Here is a 20,403-nt window from a genome sequence, read left to right on the forward strand (position 1 = left end):
AAAGAACCCCAGGTTCATAGTTCATAGCAGCATTATTTACAATAGCTAAGACATGGAAAGGACCTAATTACCCATTGATGGATGAAGAAAAACCTGTCATTTGTGAAAACATGGATGTACATTTACGACATTATGTTAAATGAAACATCATATGATCTCATTTACATGTGAATCTAAAACAAACAAACAAACAAAAACAAACTCATAGAAAAAGAGATCAGACTTGTGGTTACCAGACGTGGAGGGTCGGGGGAGGAGAATTAGAATAAGGTGGTCCAAAAGTACAAATTTCCAGTTGTAAGGTAAATGAGTACTGGGGATGTCATGTACAACATGATGACACTATAGTTTACACTGATGTGTATTATATACGAAAGATGTAAGAGACTAAATCCTGAGCGTTCTCATCACAAGGATAATTTTGTTTTTCTTTTTTGCTTTCTTTTTATTTATTTTTATTCTATATGAGAAGATGGATGTTGGCTGAACAGATAGTGGTAACCATTTCGCAATACATGTAAATCAAACCCTCATGTTGTGTGCCTTAATATATTCATTGACATACATACAGTGATGTATGTCAAGTACTTCTCAATAAAAATGAAAAAAAAATTATCTACTAGGATGGTTATTTATTCCTGGTTTTTTGAGAGATCATTGACATATAATACTGTGTAAATTTGAGTGATCACTATGTATATATATGTATATATGTATATATACACATAAATGATTACCACAATAATATTAGTTAGCATATTCATTGCCTAATATGATTAAAATATTTTGTGTGTGGTGAGAATATGTTAAGATCTAGTTTCTTAGCAACTTTCGAGTGTATAATACGGTATTGCAGTAAGGCTGCAATGAATATAGGGGTACAGCTATCTTTTCAAGTTAGTGATTTTCTTCCCTTCGATTATGTATCCAGAAGTGGGATTGCTGGATTTTTTACTAGTTTCATTTAAAATTTGTTGGGAAAACTTCACCCTGTTTTCCATAGTGGCTGCAATGAATTGCATTTCTGCGAACAGTGCACAAGGGTTGCCTATTTTTCCACATCCACATCATTACTTGTCTTTTTTATAATAACCATTTTAACAGGTGTGGGGTGATACCTCATTGTGATTTGGATGTGCATTTCCATGATATTTAGTGATGCTGAGCACTTTTTCATGTACCTGTCGTTCATCTGTATGACCTCTTTGGGGAACCGTCTACTTAAGTCCTTCACCCATTTTTAATCAGATTTTTATTTGTTTTGCTATTGTAAGTTCCTTGTATATTTTTTATATTAACACCTTATTAGACAGATGATTTGCAAGTATTTTCTCTCATTTTATAGGCTGTGTCTTCCTTTCATTGATTGCTTCTTTTACTGTTCAGAAGCTTTTTAGTTTAATTCAGTCCCACTTTCTGATTTTTACTTTTGTTGCTTGTGCTTTGGGTGTCATATTCAAAACATAAATGCCAAGATTGTTGTCAAAGAGATTCTTCTCTATGTTTTCTTCAAGGGGTTTCATGGTTTTAGGTCTTACATTTAAGTCTTTAACCCATTTTGTGTTAACTTTTGTGGGTGGTATAAGATAGAGGCCTAATTTCATTTTTTATGTGAATATCCAGTTTTCCCAAAATCACTTATTGAAGCTGTCTTCACCCTAGTGAGTACTCCCAGCTTCCTTGTCAAGTATTAGTTGACTGTATATGCATAGGTTTATTTCTGTGCTCTTGATTTTGTTCCACGGGTCTGTGCGTCTGCTCCTATGTCAGCACCATATCTTTTTGATTGCTATAGCTTTCTTGTACAGTTTGAAATCAATGTGTTATGACTCCATCTTTTTTTTTTCTTTCTCAAGGTTGATTTGGCTATTTGGAGTCTTCTGTGATTTCATACAAACTTTAGGAATTTTTTTAATAGTCCTCTGAAAAATGCTATTGGAATTTTGATAGAGTTTGCACTGAATCTATAGATGGCTTTGGCTAGCATGGACATTTTGGATGTCTTTTATTCATTTTTCTTGTCTAATTGCTCTAAACAAACGCTGTGGCTATTTTAATATATGTTCACCTTTTTCTTTAAGGTTATTCCCTCCAGTAAGTGGTGGAACTTAATTCCTCTCTTGACTGTGGTCTGAATTCAGCAATTTCCTTTTTGCAAATGGAAAGGGAAGAAATACTAACTGTACAGTAAGGAAACCTGACAGATACCACTCTGTATGATCCACACCAGTATCAGCAATAATGTCGATCTCATGTGTACTCTGAGATTAACGCCGTGAGAAATCCACCTCACTTCTGTGTCAGTCTTCCCTCAAATCCACAACTTAAATGCAATCATGAGAAAACATCAGACAAATGCAAATGAATGGGTTTTCTTCAAAAGGCCACGATAGTTCCACTCAAAAGCGTTAAGGTCATAAAGAACAAACACAGACAGAAACTGTCGCTGATTGGATGAGATTAAGCACCTGTGACCACTAGTACGATGTGATCTTCTGAATTAGCTTCTGGAGCGAAAAAAGAGCATTAGCAGGAATCAAGGTAAAATACAAATAAAATCTGCAGTTTTATTAATCATATTTTATCAATTTTAATTTCTTATACTTTATAAGTGTGTCACAGTTATGTAAGATGTTAACTTTAACAGAAATAGGATGAAGCATATACACAAACTCTCTGGACTATCTTTGCCACTCTTCTGTAAATTGAAAGCTATTTCAAAATAAAAATTTAAAACCAAAGGTTTAAAAATGATTAATTTGGTATAAAAGCAAGACTGATCTATATGGTGGCCTACAAAAAAATCACCTTACATATAAAGATAGCAATAAGTTAAAAGTAGAAAGGTAGAAAAATGCATATCATGTCATTGTTAAGTAAAAGAATGCTGTAGTGGCTATTACAATACTGGACAAAGTAGGTTTCAGTGCAAATAATGTTTCCAGAAGAACATTTCATCAATATTAAAGGACACACTCATCAACAAGACATACTAGTACAAAACATTTGTACATTTAAATATTGAGATTGCATCAGTTAAAAACAGTGGTATTGAGCATTTTTTCATGTGCCTATTGGCCATTTGTATGTCTTCATTGGAGAAATGTTTGTTTAGGTCTTCTGCCCATTTTTTTGATTGGGTAGTGTGTTTTATTTGGTTATTGAGTTACGTGAGCTGTTTGTACATTCTGGAAATTAAGTCCTTATCAGTCACATTGCAAACATGTTCTGCCATTCCGTAGGTTGTCCTTTTATTTTGTTTATAGATTTCCTTGCTCAGCAAAAGCTTATAAGCTTAATTAGGTCCCATTTGTTTATGTTTGCTTTTTCTTCTATTGCCTTGGGAGGCTGACCTAGGAAAGCATTGCTACGATTTACTCCAGAGAATGTTTTGCTATGTTCTCCTCTATGAGGTTGATAGTGACTGGCATTTTGTTTAAGTCGTTAAACCATTTTGAGTTTATTTTGTGTATGGTGTGAAGGATTGTTCTAACTTCATTGATTTACATGTGGCTGTCCAGCTTTCCCAACACCATTTGCCAAGGAGGTTGTCTCTTCAGCACTGTACATTTTTGCTTCCTTTGTTGAAGATTAATTGACCACAGGTATGTGGGTTTCTTTCTTGGCTCTCTGTTTCACAGATGATTGCACACAGAAGTCATGGTATATGTGTACAGTGGAATACTACTCAGTCATATGAAAAATTGAATAATGCCATTTGCAGCAACATGGATGGACCTGATGGAGAGTGTCGTACTAAACGAAGTAAGCCAGAAGGAGAAAGAAAAATACCATATGATATCACTTATATGTGGAATCTTAAAAAAGTGACAGAAATGAACTTATTAACAAAACAGAAACAAACTCACAGACATAGAAAACAAATTTATGCTTATCACGGGGGAATGCTGGTGGAAGGAATAAGTTCAGAGTTTGGAATTTGCAGATACTACTATATATAAAATGGATACAACAACAAGGTCCTATTGTATAGCACAGGGAACTATATTCAATATCTTGTAATAGCCTATAATGAAAAATTATGAAAAGGAAATCTATATCTATATCTATATCTATATCTATATCTATATCTATATCTATCTGAATCACTATGCTGTACACCAGAAATTAACACATTGTAAACCAACTATACTTCAATCAAAAATAAAAATAAATAAATAAACAAAAGCCTTACCAACTGAAAGGAAAAAAATAGATCTGCAGAAGACAACAAATAGAACTAAAATTATAGTTGGCAATTTAAATATTTCTCTCTCAATAATTGTTAGAACAAATACACAATTAGCAGGAATATAGGAGAGTTGAACAACACTACAAACCAAATTGACCTAGCTGACATTTATATAAGGTTACCAAATAATATAAAAATATCCATTCTTTTCAAATGCACATATAGCATTTGCAAAGGTGGACCATATTCTGGGCCATAAAAATGCCAAAATATATTTAAAAGAATTCAAGAAAGGCAAAGTATGTTATTCTCTGGCCACAGAGAAATTAAATTAGGAATCAGTAACTGAATTATCTCTACTATATCCCCAAATATTTTAAAATGAAATAACACACTTCTAAATAATCCATTGGGAAAAAAAATCAAAATGTGTGTGTGGTGTGTTGTTGAAGAAATTCTTAGGAGGAAATTTATATGATTAAATGTGTATATTTTAAACAAGAAAAATCTAAAATCAATGACTTCAGCTTCCACCTTAAGAGAATAAAAAGGGAAGAATAAATCATACCCTGAATAAGTAGAAGAAAAGAAATAAAAAATATTAATAAGTAGAAAACAGAGAAACAGTAGAGAATATTGATGAGGCAAACAACAACAAAAAAACCCAATTGTTGGAAAAAATCAAGAAAACTGTTAATTCTCTAGACAAACTATTCAGAAACAAACAAGAGGAGACACAAATGACTTACATCAAGAATAAAGGTTACAGATAAATGCTGGAGAGGGTGTGGAGAAAAGGGAACCCTCCTACACTGTTGGTGAGAATGCAGATTTGTGTAGCCATTATGGAAAACAGTAAGGAGATTCCTCAAAAAACTAAAAATAGACTTACCACATGATCCAGAAATCCCACTCCTGTGCATATATCTAGAGGGAACTCTAATTGGAAAAGATGCATGCATCCCATTATTCATAGCAGCACCACTTACAATAGCCAAGACAAGAAAGCAACTTAATGTCCATCAACAGATGACTAGATAAAGAAACTATGGTATATTTATACAATGGACTACTACTCAGCTATAAAAAATAATAAAATAATGCCATTTACAGCAACATGGATGGACCTGGAAATCGTCATTGTAAGTGAAATAAGGCAGAAAGAGAAAGAAAAATACCATATGATATCACTCATGTGAATTTAAGAAAAGAAAATAGAAGACAATAATGAACTCAACCACAAAACAGAAACAGTCTTGCAGACATAGTAAATAATCTTAAAGTTACTGGGGGCAGGGAATGGGAAGGGATAAGTTTAGAAGTTTGAGATTTACAAATGATAACCACTACATACAAAAACAGATTAAAAACAAATTTTTCTATATAACACAGAGAACTATATTCAATACTTTGCAATAACCTTTAATGAAAAAGAATATGAAAATAAATGCATGTATATATGCATGACTGGGACATTATCCTGTACACCAGAAACTGACACGCTGTAACTAACTATACTTCAATTTAAAAAAAAATAGATCAATGGAATAGAACAGAATTCCAAAATAGATCTAAACATCTATGAAAAACTGAATTTTGACAAAGCTGCCAAGGCAAATCAGTGCTGTTAAGAATAGTCTCCTCTATCATTGATGAACATAGATGCCAAAATCCTCACCAAAATATTAGCAAACAGAATCCAACAACACACAAAAAAGATTATGCATCTTGACCAAGTCGGGTTCATCCAAGGGACACAGGGTGGTTCAACATACGCAAATCAATCAATGTAATACATCACATCAACAAGAGAAAGGACAAAAACCACATGATCATCTCAACAGATGCAGAAAAAGCATTTGATAAAATTCAACCCCCATTTATGATAAAAACTCTCGCCAAAGTGGGTATAGAGGGAACATATCTCAACATAATAAAAGCTATATATGGCAAACCTACAGCCAACATAGTACTCAATGGTGAAAAGCTCAAAAGCTTCCCACTAAAACTGGGACAAGACAAGGATGCCCACTATCACCACTCCTATTCAGAATCATCTTGGAAGCCCTAGCCACAGCAATCAGGCAAGAGAGAGAAATAAAAGGGATCCAAATTGGGAAAGAAGAGGGAAAAATGTCACTATATGCCGACAACATGTTACTATATACAGAAAACCCTAAAAGATCCACACAAAAGCTACTTGAGCTGATTGAAGAATTCAGCAAGGTAACAGGTTACGAGATTAACGTTCAAAAATCAGTTGCATTTCTTTACACTAACGAGGAATCAACAAAAAAAGAAAGTAAAGAAGCACTCCCCTTTAAAATAGCACACACAGTAATAAAATACCTAGGAATAAATCTAACCAAGGAGGTGAAAGAATTATACACAGAAAACTACAAACCATTGACGAAGGAAATTAAAGAAGACTTTAAAACATGGAAAGATATCCCATGCTCTTGGATTGGAAGAATCAGTATTCTTAAAATGGTCACACTGCCCAAGGCAATCTACAGATTTAATGTAATCCCTATCAAATGACCAGGACAATTTCACAGAACTAGAACAAATCATAATAAAATTTACATGGAACCACAAAAGACCTAGAACTGCCAAAGCATTACTGAAGAGAAAGAAAGAGGCTGGAGGAATAACTCTCCCAGACTTCAGACAATACTATAGAGCTACAGTCATCAAGACAGCATGGTATCGGTACAAAAACAGACATACAGGCCAATGGAACAGAATAGAGAGCCCAGAAATGAACCCACAAACTTTTGGTCAACTCATCTTTGACAAAGGAGGCAAGAATATACAATGGAATAAAGACAGTCTCTTCAGCAAACAGTGTTGGGAAAACTGGACAGCAGCAAGTAAATCAATGAAGCTAGAAGACTCTCTTACACCATACACAAAAATCAACTCAAAATGGATCAAAGACTTAAACATAAGACAAGATACCATAAACCTCCTAGAAGAAAATATAGGCAAAACATTATCTCACATACATCTCAAAAAATGTTCTCCTAGAACAGTCTATTCAAGCAATAGAAATAAAAGCAAGAATAAACAAACGGGACCTAATGAAACTTACAAGCTTCTGCACAGCAAAGGAAACCATAAGTAAAACAAAACGACAACCTAAGGAATGGGAGAAAATTTTTGCAAATGAAACCAACAAAGGCTTGATCTCCAGAATACATAAGCAGCTCATATGACTTAATAAGAAAAAATCAAACAACCCAATCCAAAAATGGGCAGAAGACCTAAACAAGCAATTCTTCAAGGAAGACATACAAATGATCAATTGGCACATAAAAAATGCTCAATATCACTAATTATCAGAGAAATGCAAAGCAAAACTATGATGAGGTATGACCTCACGTCAGTCAGAATGGCCATCATTCAAAAATCCACAGATGACAAATGCTGGAGAGGCTGTGGAGAAAAGGGAACCCTCTTTCACTCATGGTGGGAATGCAGTTTGGTGCAGCCACTATGGAAAACAGTATGGAGAGTACTCAAAAGACTAAGAATAGACTTACTGTATGACCCAGGAATCCTCCTCCTGAGCATATATCCAGAAGGAACCCTACTTCAGGATGACACCTGCACCCCAATGTTCATAGCAGCATTATTTACAATAGCCAAGACATGGAAACAGCCTAAATGGCCATCAACAGATGACTGGATAAAGAAGAGGTGGTATATTTATACATGGAATACTATTCAGCCATGAAAACTGACAACATAACACCATTTGCAGCAACATGGATGTTCCTGGAGAATGTCATTCTAAGTGAAGTAAGCCAGAAAAAGAAAGAAAAATATCACATGAGATCGCTCATATGTGGAATCTAAAAAAACAAACAAACAAAGAAAGCATAAATACAAAACAGAAATAGACTCACAGACATAGAATACAAACTTGTGGTTTCCAATGTGGCAGGGGGTGGGAAGAGATAGACTGGGATTTCAAAATTGTAGAATAGATAAACAAGATTATACTGTATAGCACAGGGAATTATACACAAGATCTTATGGTATCTCACAGAGAAAAAAATGTGACACTGAATATATATATATGTTCATATATAACTGAAAAACTGTGCTCTACACTGGAATTTGACACAACACTATAAAATGATTATAAAATGTTAAATTTTAAAATTTAAATTATAAAATAAAAAAATGTTGAAAAAGAATAGTCTCATTGACAGAGTAAACTTCCACCCATAACTTATATAATAGCTGAGTCAAAATTTGTAACTATAAAATATGACATTTAATTTGTAAGTGTACCTCAAAATTAAACCTAAAAGTATAACATTTCTGCAAGAAAAGTTAGGAGAAATTATTTGATACCTTCGGCCAGGAAAATATTTCTTGGCTAGGGTATCAATATGCACAATCCCTTAAGGAACAAATTGATGAAAAGGGGAACTGATCAAAATAAAAACATTTATCTGCTCTCAAAAATATTCCACCAAGATAATGAAAGGGTAAGCTACAATTGGGATAAAACATTTGCAAATCATACTGCACCAAAGATGATGTTAAGCACGACAAGATGATCAATGTCATTAGCCATTAGGTAAATACAACAAAAACTACAATGACATACTATGGCACGTCTATTAGAATGGCCAAAATTAAAGACTGTACCAAGTGTCCGTGAGAATGTGGAGGAACCCTTTCCCTCATGTACTGTTAGTGGGAATGTGAAAGGTTACAATGACTCTGGGGAACCATTTTGGCAATTTCTTTAGACGTTAAACATTAGCCTACCATATGATCAATCCAGCCGTATGCCTACACAAGATATTTTACAGAAGTGTTCATAGCAATTTTATTCATAAACAGCTTTAAGCCAGAAATGGTCAAAATGTTATCAACAGAGTTAAACAAACTGATCAACTGGTTAAACAAAAAGGTTAAGCAAACACAGTTTGTGGTATATTCATACAATAGAATTCTACTCAGCAAACAGAATGCATATATACTTGACATATGCTGTAATACTTAAAATAACTATGTTGAGTTAAAGAAGCCAAATAGAAAAGAGTACACACTGTATTATTCTATTTACATAAAACTCCAGGAAACGCAGACCACTTGATGTGACACAAAGCATACCATTGGCTCCCTGGAGGTAAAAGTGGATTGGGGTACAATTACAAAGGGACATGACAAAACTTTTGAGTGTGACATATATTATCCTGGTTGCAGTAATGACTTCATGGATATTTATTTATTATATCCTTTAAATATGTGCAGTTTATCACATACTTGTACTTCAATAAAGCTGTTAAAATTTAAGGCTTAATTTGTGGAATTAGATAGTGGTGAATAAATTGAGATACAGAAGAGCTAAGATTTTTCAAAGGTACATATTAAACAATATCTGTGCTATGTACACTCTGCCCCATAATGAACGGTCAGGATCCCACCCGCCTGGAGGAAAACCTATGGCTCTACACCCTTGTCTTCTATGAAAAATAAAGCCTCTTTTCAGCTTTCTCAGGAGGATAGAGTGTTCAGTCCAGTGAGGGCTGCAGGAGGCATAAAATAGAGGAGGTTAGAGGACAAGGAAGGGGTGAGGATGCATTCAAGCTGTCTTATCACAGGCTGTGGTATAATTAAGAATTTGTCTGGTGCGGGAGGGTATAGATGAGTGGTACAGCATGTGCTTAGCATGCATAAGGTCCTGGGTTCAATAAAAAATGAATAATAAATAAAATAAACCTAATTACCTCTTTCTCCTCCCAAAAAAAGAAGAAAAAAATTTAAAAAGAAAGAATTTGTCTGGTCTTTGTTCCAGGTTCCTGGCTCAGAACTTGGAAAACCTCTGTAATTTCTTGAGTGACAGGAGCCTCCTCACTATGCTAATGAGGTGCCTTCGAGTGGGCTCGTGAATAACTTCAAAACAGTGTCCAGTTACCAAAAAAAATCAATCACACAACTAGAATGTTGTGGCTTTCAGCTTCCAGACCTTGAGGGACGGGGAGGGTGGCTGGAGACTGGGTTCAATCACAAGGCCAGTAATTTAAACACTCAAGCCTGTGTAATGAAACCCCAGTAAGAACTGTGAAACTGACGCTCAGTAGAGCTTCCTAGTTGGTGAGCACACTGCTGTGCTGAGGGGATGTGGGAAGCCCGTGCTGGGAAGCCTCCTAGACCTCACCCTATGTGTATCTTCTGTACAAAAACTATCATCTTGAGTGAGTTCTGTGAGTCATTCTAGTGAATTGTGGAACCTGAAACGGTCATGGGGATTCCCAGATTTATAGCTAGTTGGTCAGAAGTGTAGGTGGCCTGGGGCCCCCTGGGGTGCAGCTGGCATCAGAGGAAGAACAGTCTTGTTCAGGACCACATCCTTTAACTTCGGGTCTAGTGGGCAGGGTAGAGCTCAGTGGTAGAGCGTGTGCCTAGCAAACACAAGGTCCTGGGTTCAATCCCCAGTACCTCCACTGACAAATAAATAAATAAACCTAATTAACCACCCCCTAAAAAGAAAAAAAAACTTGTGCGGTCTGCAGTAACTCTGAGTGCTTACTCCCAGGATTGCATTGCAGTATGTGCAGCTGGTGTTGAAAGAGTACAGGCAACACAATACGCTTGGAGGAAATGGGGACTCATTGATCTCCTTCACTGACGCATTAATGGAAGAGGGGTGTGGAAGGCCAGCGTTATAACATTTATTTTACATAATTTTGTATTATTGTGTAATTATAAAAATTAATCCATGACAATCAACATAAATAGGCAGAAACAGCCATTCTAACAACCAAGGACTCAGATGCAGCGAGGATGATCAGGTCCCATTTTCATGAAATAAGGAGCTTTTTTCTTTTTTTTAAGAGTAAGTTAAGAGACAGTTTATTTATTTATTTATTTTTCTTCCTCTTTATTTTTATTTATTTTTGGGGGGAAGGAGATCATTAAGCTGGCTGGATGGCTTGATTTCTTTCTTTCTTTCTCTCTTTCTTTCTTTCTTTCTTTCTTTCTTTCTTTCTTTCTTTCTTTCTTTCTTTCTTTTCTTTCTTCCTTCCTTCCATCCTTTCTTTCTTTCTTTATTTCTTTTAATGGAGGTATTGGAGATTGAACCCAGGACCTCATGCATGCTAAGCACGTGCTCTACGACTGAGCTACACCCTCCCCCTCCATGAAGAGCTTTCATTATTCCAAAAGTTAGTACCTGAATGTAAAATCCTGGTTTATCAGTGAAATAGTGGGATTTGAGGCTATTTTCCTTGGGACTCTCGAAGAGAGCCAATGGGACATAGTGACAGTGAGACAGTGAACTCCCTCCCTCTTGAGACCAATATGACTGCACTGTACCCAACATCAAGGTGTTAGGATAAATTTTATATTTGGTCTTTATTTAACAGCCCATGCTAGTTCATTGTCTCTGAATGTGAAAGACTCCATATGGTTCCCTATAAACCCCAAAGTACACTATGTAATTTAAAAAAAATTAGGGGGGGAGGTATTGAAGTTCATTTATTTATTTTAGTGGAGGTACTGGGGACTGAACCTAGGACCTTGTGCATGCTAAGCACGTGCTCTACCACTGAGTTATACCCTCCAACCTTAACACTCTGTGATTTTGAAATCATCTTTTTACTCATCTCTCCAAAGAGCTCACCTTTTTGGATGGAAAGGATTTTGCTCAGATTCTTTCTTCTATTGTTTTCAAGCACCCAGATTGTCTCTCTCTCAAATTCATGATATACCTGGAATTTCAATTTTCTTATTAGATTATTAGCCCCTGTGGTAGGTTGAAAAATACCCTCCAATCCTCAAAAGATATCCTTGTCCTAATCTCTGGGACATGTGAATTCTACCTCAAATGACAAAAAATGTCTTTGCAGATATGACTAAGCTAATGATCTTGAGATGAGGTCATCCTGGATTTAGGCTGGGCCCTCATCTAATGACTAATGTCTTTACAGAAGACAGAAAGAGGAGATCAAAGACACAGAGATATACATAGGTGATGACACTTGAAGATGGAGGCAGAGATTGGAGTTAATCTGCCATAAACCAAGGAATGCCAGGAGCCATCAGAAGTAAGGAAGGACTTTCCCTTAGAGCTGCAGTGTGATTGTGGCCCTGCCAACATCCTGATTTCAGATTTCTGCTCCCAGAACTATGAGAGAACGAACCTCTGTTATTTTACAAAATCCAGTATGTGGTAACTTGTAACAGCAGTCCTGGGAGATGTACAGGGGCAGATTTTAAATTCAGAAGACGTAGTGGTTTCAATGTGGACAATAAACTAGAGGTGAACAAATAAACCAGTGAGAAGATGCAGGGGAGTCCACCGTGGTAATCCAGGTGAGAAAGACCAGTGGAATATTGGATGTGAGGAAAAACAATGGCGTTCTCATTTCTTTCTGGGAAAACTGGGTGGACAGTCATGATATGTACTGTGAGCCAAGAAATACATAGGCAACAGAAAGAACGGGAGGGGCCACTGATGAAACAGAGTGGAATGTTGAATTTAAAGTTCAAAGTCATTATGTTAAGAAGTCCCTTAGACAGTTGGATATCCAGGTATAGACCACAGAAGAGACATCTAAGGCTAAAGAAATAAATCTGAGACTCATCAGTGTGCTCAGTGTGCAAATGTCAGCTTCAAGCTCTGGAAGATGACTTGAGTAGGAACAGATGAGAAGAGAAGGGGACTAAAGGCAGAATCACAAGAAACTCTGACTATTAGTTGACACTAAAAGATTTGAGAAGTTATAGACAAAGAGTTCCCAGCTGCCTCAGGAGCTATATATGGAGGACCGTGTATATGGAGAATTCAGGACTCTGGAAGAATTACCTACACCCTGGGTGGGGTGTGTGTGTGTTTTCCCAATATGTGTGAGGAAGCCAAGAGTGAGGTTAGCAGATAAACTGATCGTTGAAAGGCTGATTAAGAGATACTACAAACACCAGTATACACGTGAAATTGACAACTTGGCTGAAGTAGACCAACTCTAGAAAACGCAAAGCACTAAATTTTACCCAACATGAGAAGGATAATCCGATATGCCTACAACCAATTTAAAATATTGAATTGTTAGTTACAAATGCTCTGAAAAAGAAATCTGTAGGAACTGACAGTTTCATTTAAACAATTCTAATAAACACTTAAAAAAAGAAATAGAACCAATTCTATACATTTTCTTCCATAAAACTGAAGAGTGGGGGACATTCTCCAAGTCATTTTGAGAGGGCTCTAAACCAGATAAAGGTCATGCGAAAAAGAGAAAACTACAGACCAATATCCCTGATGAACACCCATGTAAGAATCCTTGACAAAATACTGTGGATTAATTCAGCAATATGTAAAAGAAGAATTATGCACTGCAAACGTGCACCCAGAGTCTGCTTGAACAGAGTTATCTTCACGAGGATGCTGGAGAAGAAGCAATCAGTTTTAACAAGCTCCAGAAACAGGTCCAGTGAGGAAAGTCATCTGATAGTCTGGGAAGAGGCTGGCCTGGCCTGGTCTGGCCTCTGGGTCAGGTTCTTTCTCTGCTTGTAATGTTGAGTGGTTCTCGACTAGAGAGGGGAGTGCCCATAAAAGGGCTTTTGGCAGTGTATGGGGACGGTGTCTTTTTCTTTTTCTTTTTCTTTGTTTCCCCTTTTGTACACTTCATTTTTGTTTTCTTTCCATGTCTGGAAGGCGTCTATAATGTGTGGTGACAGGGACAGAGGTGTTCACCTGTGTGATGTGCACTGAAAAATTATCCCACCCTCATGCTGGGGTTGGTTTTTCTGAAGAACCCTGTTATCTAGACGCTATCTCAAGGTGATGTTATTTACCGTGTTAATCTCCCAAACTTCTGTGGTCAGCGCAAACCTCTTTCCTGAGACGTATATACCCACATACCACTGAGCACACCCCCTCCCTCCTCCTGAGTCCTCCTCGGGTAGTGGAGCCCCCATATCCCAGTTCCACAGCACTGCTCAATCCGAACCACCCTGAGACAGAACCCCGGTCGGGTTGTCTCTGGTGTTCAGTCTCCCTTCACCTGGCGGGTTATTTACACCCCTGCTGCGCGCTGACTCTCTCTGCTCTCTTCTCTGTGACAACATCGTGGCTGGTCGGGATAGGCATCACAACATGACGCATAATGATTAGCTCATTACTCTCTTGTTTGTTTGCTCATGGCCCCTCTTCTCCGCTGTAGTTTGCAGAGACCATGTCTCTCCTTCTCATTCATGTCCCCAGGCACAATGCCAGAAATGGAGCGTTTCATAAATAGTTGCATAATGAAGGTGAAATGCAAGTGATCATCCATTCTCAAGAGGATTCCTGAGAAAAGTCGCCTAATTGATCTCTCTGTCTCTGCTTGTCCACCTGCCCCCAATTCCAGTCTTAACTCTGTTTCCAGTTGACTTTTTTTTTCTGAAAGACACTCCTGACCCTGATCGTCCTTGAGTGCTGCCGGGCTGCACCCGTGGGTCTGGGCGGGACCAGAATGTCTCGCGTTTCAGGAGCGTCCTTGAGCCTCAGCGTGACAGACATGCGCAGTGTACCCCTGGAGAGGCTGGAGGGGTTGAGGGGCCAAGCTTGACTCCCCTCCCCCACCTTCCCAACTGCGGACAGCAGCACTGCTTGTCCTCACTTATTCTTTTCTAACAAAAAGGGGCCAGCCTGCCAAACACTCCCAATGTGACTGGTTTCCCTACTTTTCTAAAATGCAAATCTTTCAGGCACATGGTCGACATTGCTCAATATTTGCTGAACACATTAATGTGAGTTCTCTGTCTCAACTCCTTGGCGTGCAAGGCATTTGGGGCCCCTCTGGGGGCTCCTAGGTGGAGGTTGCTGCCTATGTGGACAGGAAAGAGCCAGAAGGCTTCACATTTCATTTGGGGCCTCTGGGCTTCTTCACTGTGAGCATGCGCGCTGTCCACTGGAGGCCCTCGGCTGACCCACCCCCCTCCACCTCTGTTCGCTATGGAAACCAGTGCCAGGACAGGCCTCTCCTCCTATTCCCGAGTCTGCCAAGAACAGCCTATCCCACAGCTGTGTAATCTGTTCCACATTACAGTTTGAAGTAACCCACCAGCAAAACTGTCCACACCAGAATATTTTAGGTTTTAACTTCTCCATATACTTCTTGCATCCATGGAACTTCTATTTACAGAATCTTAACTTAAAGAGTAGCCCTTAATGAGGTTTTTGTTTTGTTTTGTTTTGTTTTTTGGTGGGGGGAGATATTTTTTATCCTTCAGGATTTTGCTTCTTAAGCTGCTGGCCCTTAGAGGACTCATTGCCCATATCAAATAGGGCCAACCCTGGAGATACCCAGCAAGCCTGATTTGTACCCTGTGTTCACGGGGCATCACTGGAGATCCAGACTCAAATCCCGACACTTGAATTCAAGAAGTTGTGGATGCCTCATGAGTACCGGCTTCCTCTTCTTTCCACAGTTGTCATCTGTCCTTTCTCCTTATCACTCTGAAGGTCTGCATCTCTGGTTTATGAAAAGACACCATATTAGGTGCTACTAGCAAGCTATCAAGTGACTGACCCCTCCCCTGACACATGTGCAGGTGAACATTCTCTACTGAAAGGTTAAAGATTATCTCAAGCTTTCCTTTTTTCTACCCACCCCCCAACTCCATGAATTTTCTTCCTGGTGGGAAATGGAGCCTCTTCAGCAGAACTTTCCAGGAAGAAAGTGTTATCACTTTAGCAGGTGTACAGTTGGGCTGCAAGGATGAGCAGCACTAGGGGTCTACCCTGTACTTGGTTTTAAATGTGAGCATCAGTTCTAAAGCGTTCAGCCCTCTGAGTGCCATCCTTCATAGTGGCCCTAATCCACAGGCCCTGGTGCAGTATTGAACAACCCTCCTGTCAGAAGAGAGGTGTGACGTTACCTGTGGTAGAGTTGCGAGCCTGCTGTTGGCCACGGGCAACCTCACCAGAGTGAGGACCAGTCCAGCTTAGGCAGCAGCTGAAACACCAGCAATTCTCTGGCCAGAGGTCTGCTATCCCGCTGCAGCAATAGCACTCCCAACTTAAACATTGTTGAGCTTTTATAATCACTTTCATGCTTTCTGTATGTAAGCATTAATTGTTGTACTCAAGCCTGCAATTTAGTTTCATGAATCCATAAAATCTAGGAGGGTGAAATATGAGGTTGTAATTTTAATAACCTCACAATGGCAAAAATTATGATCCATGGCCAAGCCGATCTGAGATTTGAATAACAGGCTCAAACATTTTCATTATTAAAATTATCTTAAATGAACTAAATCATGAACCTAAACAGTTAGAAAAAAATCAACATCCAGATGAAACAAGAAAATCAGTGGGGATAAAATGCAAGAAATGAGGATTATTTTTAAGAAGAATGAGGGCAAAAATGGATTTGAGACTTTTTTTTAATTGAAGTATAGTTGATTTACAATGCTGTGTTAGTTTCAGGTATATAGCAAAGTGATTGATATATACATACTTTTTCCAGATACTTTTCCATTATAGGTTATTACAAGATACTGAATACAGTTCCTTCTACTATTGAGCATTATAAAGCCTAATATAACTGATACAACTCTGTAAGATGCATTTTAACAATATAAATCTATAAATTAAAGAAGAAGAAAATGATATACAGGAAAAATCCCAGCTGACACATAGCTGAGTGAACTGTAGGAATTTTTGTGAAGTAAGAAGTTAAGGAGTGTTCTTGGAGGGACTGGTGTGGGGAATGGTCCTCCTAAACATGATATAAGCCTGAAAATCCAAAGATAGAAAAACAGCATGGAAAACCCTTCAAAGTCAATCTCCCTGAGAAAAAAATAAAGTGAGAAATGAGAAAAGGGAATACAGCAAATAAAGAGAAGTTTCTAGAAATATCAAGACAATATTTTAAATATGTTTCGGGTTGCAAGTGACAATAACCAGACCCAAGAGGGCAACCGTAAGAAGATGCTGGCTTGAGGAAACCCAGGAAGGGCTGAAAGACCACACGGGCTCAGACCAAGGATGCTGATCAGCCTCAGGAACCTTGGATCCAGAGGTCCCCATGCCAATTCCTTTCTTCAGGGATTCTTCTTTGGGAGTGTCAGCTTTGTTTTTGCCCATTGCAGATCTGTTTTCTAAAATTAGAAACAACCACCATTAGATTAGCTCTCATGTCGCTAGTCACCTGAGAAGAATCTGCCATATATGATCAACAGGACCCATGTTAAAAAAAAAAAAAGTCTTGGGAAGGAGTTGGGTGTGGCTGCCAACATGGGACCAGTTTCTGTGAAACGGTAGGGGTGGGTCCTTCACCTGTGAGAAGGTGAAGTTTTCACAAGAGCACAGGGTAGGGGTTGCAGCAGTCCTAAGGGGAAGGAGTGTCCTGGAGAAACAGGCGAGAAGAATCATATAAATTGGTGCTAATAAATAGGGCAATCTTTGTGTGATGGGATCCTGATGAAAATATAAAAATTAAATCAAAATCACCCAAGGGAAATAGAAAACCGAAATCAACGACCATGAAAAGACTAACAATGCCATTAGTATATTACCTCCAAGAAAGTTTTCTTTGCACATAGATTTACTACATTCTGCATTTCTCATTTATAACACCTTTGATTTGGCAGGGACTCAATTTTTACTGCTATTTCTCAGGACTCCAACCTCCAACATACTTTTCAAGAGTTTACACATCTTTGGCAACGCTGCTTCTTTTCTCAGTTTAAATTCTCACACTTGTCCGAAACCCAAGTTTACACACCAGCCGAGGCGTTCCTCTGGGACTTCTATCTAACTTGATTCTGGATGAACTCAGTTCTCAGGAACCCAGTTTCCTAAGAAACTGGACCTCAGCATCTCAGAAGCTTAAGTTACCAGCTTTTCTCTTAAACTTGCTCCTGGCCAGTGCTCATCCATCTCAATTCCCTCCTCCCCAAGACTTCCTCCTCAGGCCAACAAGAACGCCTGAGGGTCACCAACGCAGTATTCCAGCGGTGCCTCTCCCCTCTTTGGGGCCTCACCGCACCCCCGCCCCGGCAGGCGCCCCGCCCCGCCCTCTGCTGCCCGGCCGGCGGCCCGCGGACGCGCAGGCGCACTAGCCCGTCCCGCCGCCGCCCCGCCCCGCCTGGCTACTGCGGAAGGCGCCGCGCGCAGCAACGCGCACTTCCTCTCCAGGAGTCCACGGAGGGAGCGCACCCTCGAAGAGCTCCTGGACGCCGCGGCCCTGCCCTTGTCAGACGGAGCAGACATGTCCGAACAAAGTAAGGATGTGTGCGACCCCAGCTTTGCAGCCGAGGCCTCCAACTGCGAGGTGCACAGCATTCCTGGGGTCCCCGGGGGGCCCTCCCCTCCCGCGTCTCAGGCCGCGACCCTCGCAGGGCCAGAGAGCCCTCCGGTAGGCCCGCCCGACGCCCCTCTGGCCTCGCCGGCGCCCCAGGCCCCAAGCGAAGAGGGAGACCTGAAGGCCCTGCAGCAGGCCGCGGAGGAAGGCCGCGCCCACCAGGCCCCGAACGCGGCTCAGCCCGTCCCGGCCCCGCCGGCCCCGGCCCAGCTGGTGCAGAAGGCGCACGAGCTCATGTGGTACGTGCTGGTCAAGGACCAGAAGAGGATGATCATCTGGTTCCCAGACATGGTGAAGGATGTCATCGGCAGTTACAAGAAGTGGTGCCGAAGCATTCTTAGGCGCACCAGCCTCATCCTCGCCCGAGTGTTCGGGCTGCACCTGAGGCTGACCAGCCTGCACACGATGGAGTTCTCGCTGGTCAAGGCTCTGGAGCCGGAGGAGCTGGACAGGGTGGCTCTGAGCAACCGCATGCCGATGACAGGCCTCCTGCTGATGATCCTGAGCCTCATCTACGTGAAGGGTCGCGGCGCCCGAGAGAGTGCGGTCTGGAACGTGCTGCGCATCCTGGGGCTGAGGCCCTGGAAGAAGCACTCCACTTTCGGAGACGTGAGAAAGCTCATCACCGAGGAGTTTGTCCAGCAGAACTACCTGAAGTACCAGCGCGTCCCCCACGTAGAGCCGCCTGAGTATGAGTTCTTCTGGGGCTCCCGTGCCAGCCGCGAAATCACCAAGATGCAAATCATGGAGTTCCTGGCCAGGGTCTTTAAGAAAGACCCGCAAGCCTGGCCTTCCCGATACAGGGAAGCCCTGGAAGAGGCCAGGGCTCTGCGGGAGGCCAGTCCCACTGCCTACTGCCCCCGCAACAGTGTCTCCGAGGACTAGCAAGGTCTGGAGGCAGAGTCCTGGTTTCTGACCCTCCCCAGGGCGGTGGAGGGTAGGGGTGGGATGTTAGAGTGTTCAGGATTTACAGTGCAGTATTTCACGTGTAACTTTTAAGTTTTCAGTACAGTGCTTTTATACCTTTTAATGCAATGTTGTATTAATTTCTGTAATACGAGATAGTGTGTAGGATTTATGCATGTTTGTTTATAAGTAAGCTCGGTTGGTGCTTTCGCTTTTGTGCTACCTTTCTTGACTTTTTTGTACCAGAGACGTGCTAAACTTAACGAAGTACATTGAAAAGTTTTCCATCTTATTCTTTTATATGGGACGGATGATGGGAATGGGGATAGACTGGGAGTTTGGAAGAACTCACCAGGAAAGCTGGCCTAACCAAGAGACAAGTCAAGACCCCTCTTTGTGACCTTGCTGGGCACAGGGAACATCTGTGTGGAGCGTGGTGACGTGGACTGAAGCGGGCTCAGAGTGTGGGCACTTGGCACACTTCACTAAACACAAGTACAACCCCACCATGAGTAAACTCTAAAGAAAACATTAAAGATTCTTGTGATACAATCATTCATGGAAAAGTGTACTTTGTCTGGTTAACAAAGTAGTGTGGGTTGGGCGTGAGACATTTTACAGAATGTGTAGACAGAACTGTGTCATTGAACAGGGTGGGGAAATCCCTACCCATCATGACTCAACTGTGTGAAGTTTAGAGTTTTATTTTCCAAATGGAACTCATAGAGTTCATTTCAAAACTTTGACAAAGAGAGAAAAGTTTAACCCCCCCCCAAAAAAAGAAAGGGGTGGGGTCTTGATCACATCAAAGAGAAGTAATAACTTTATACTTAGATTAATTTCCTTTCTTGCATTTTCTACATTTTATTAAAATTAATAGCTGTCTTTTGTGGGTGCTTAAAGAGAGGCATTGTGCTAAACCCTTTACATGAATTTTCTCTTTTTATCTAATCCGCACAACAGCCTCATGAGGCAGGCACTTAACTC

At 40.0% G+C, this 20,403-nt stretch overlaps 1 protein-coding gene across 1 annotated transcript; it reads left to right on the forward strand.

The window, feature by feature from the left end:
• Positions 1 to 18,297: 18,297 nt before the first annotated feature.
• Positions 18,298 to 19,971, forward strand: NDN (necdin, MAGE family member). Its single transcript, XM_015246953.3, has one exon. It carries the CDS (start codon positions 18,418 to 18,420, stop codon positions 19,393 to 19,395), a length of 978 nt encoding a protein of 325 aa, XP_015102439.2. The 5' UTR covers positions 18,298 to 18,417; the 3' UTR covers positions 19,396 to 19,971.
• Positions 19,972 to 20,403: the final 432 nt, after the last annotated feature.

This window comes from Vicugna pacos, chromosome 27 (genome assembly GCF_048564905.1).
Source record: "Vicugna pacos chromosome 27, VicPac4, whole genome shotgun sequence".
NCBI lineage: Eukaryota > Metazoa > Chordata > Mammalia > Artiodactyla > Camelidae > Vicugna > Vicugna pacos.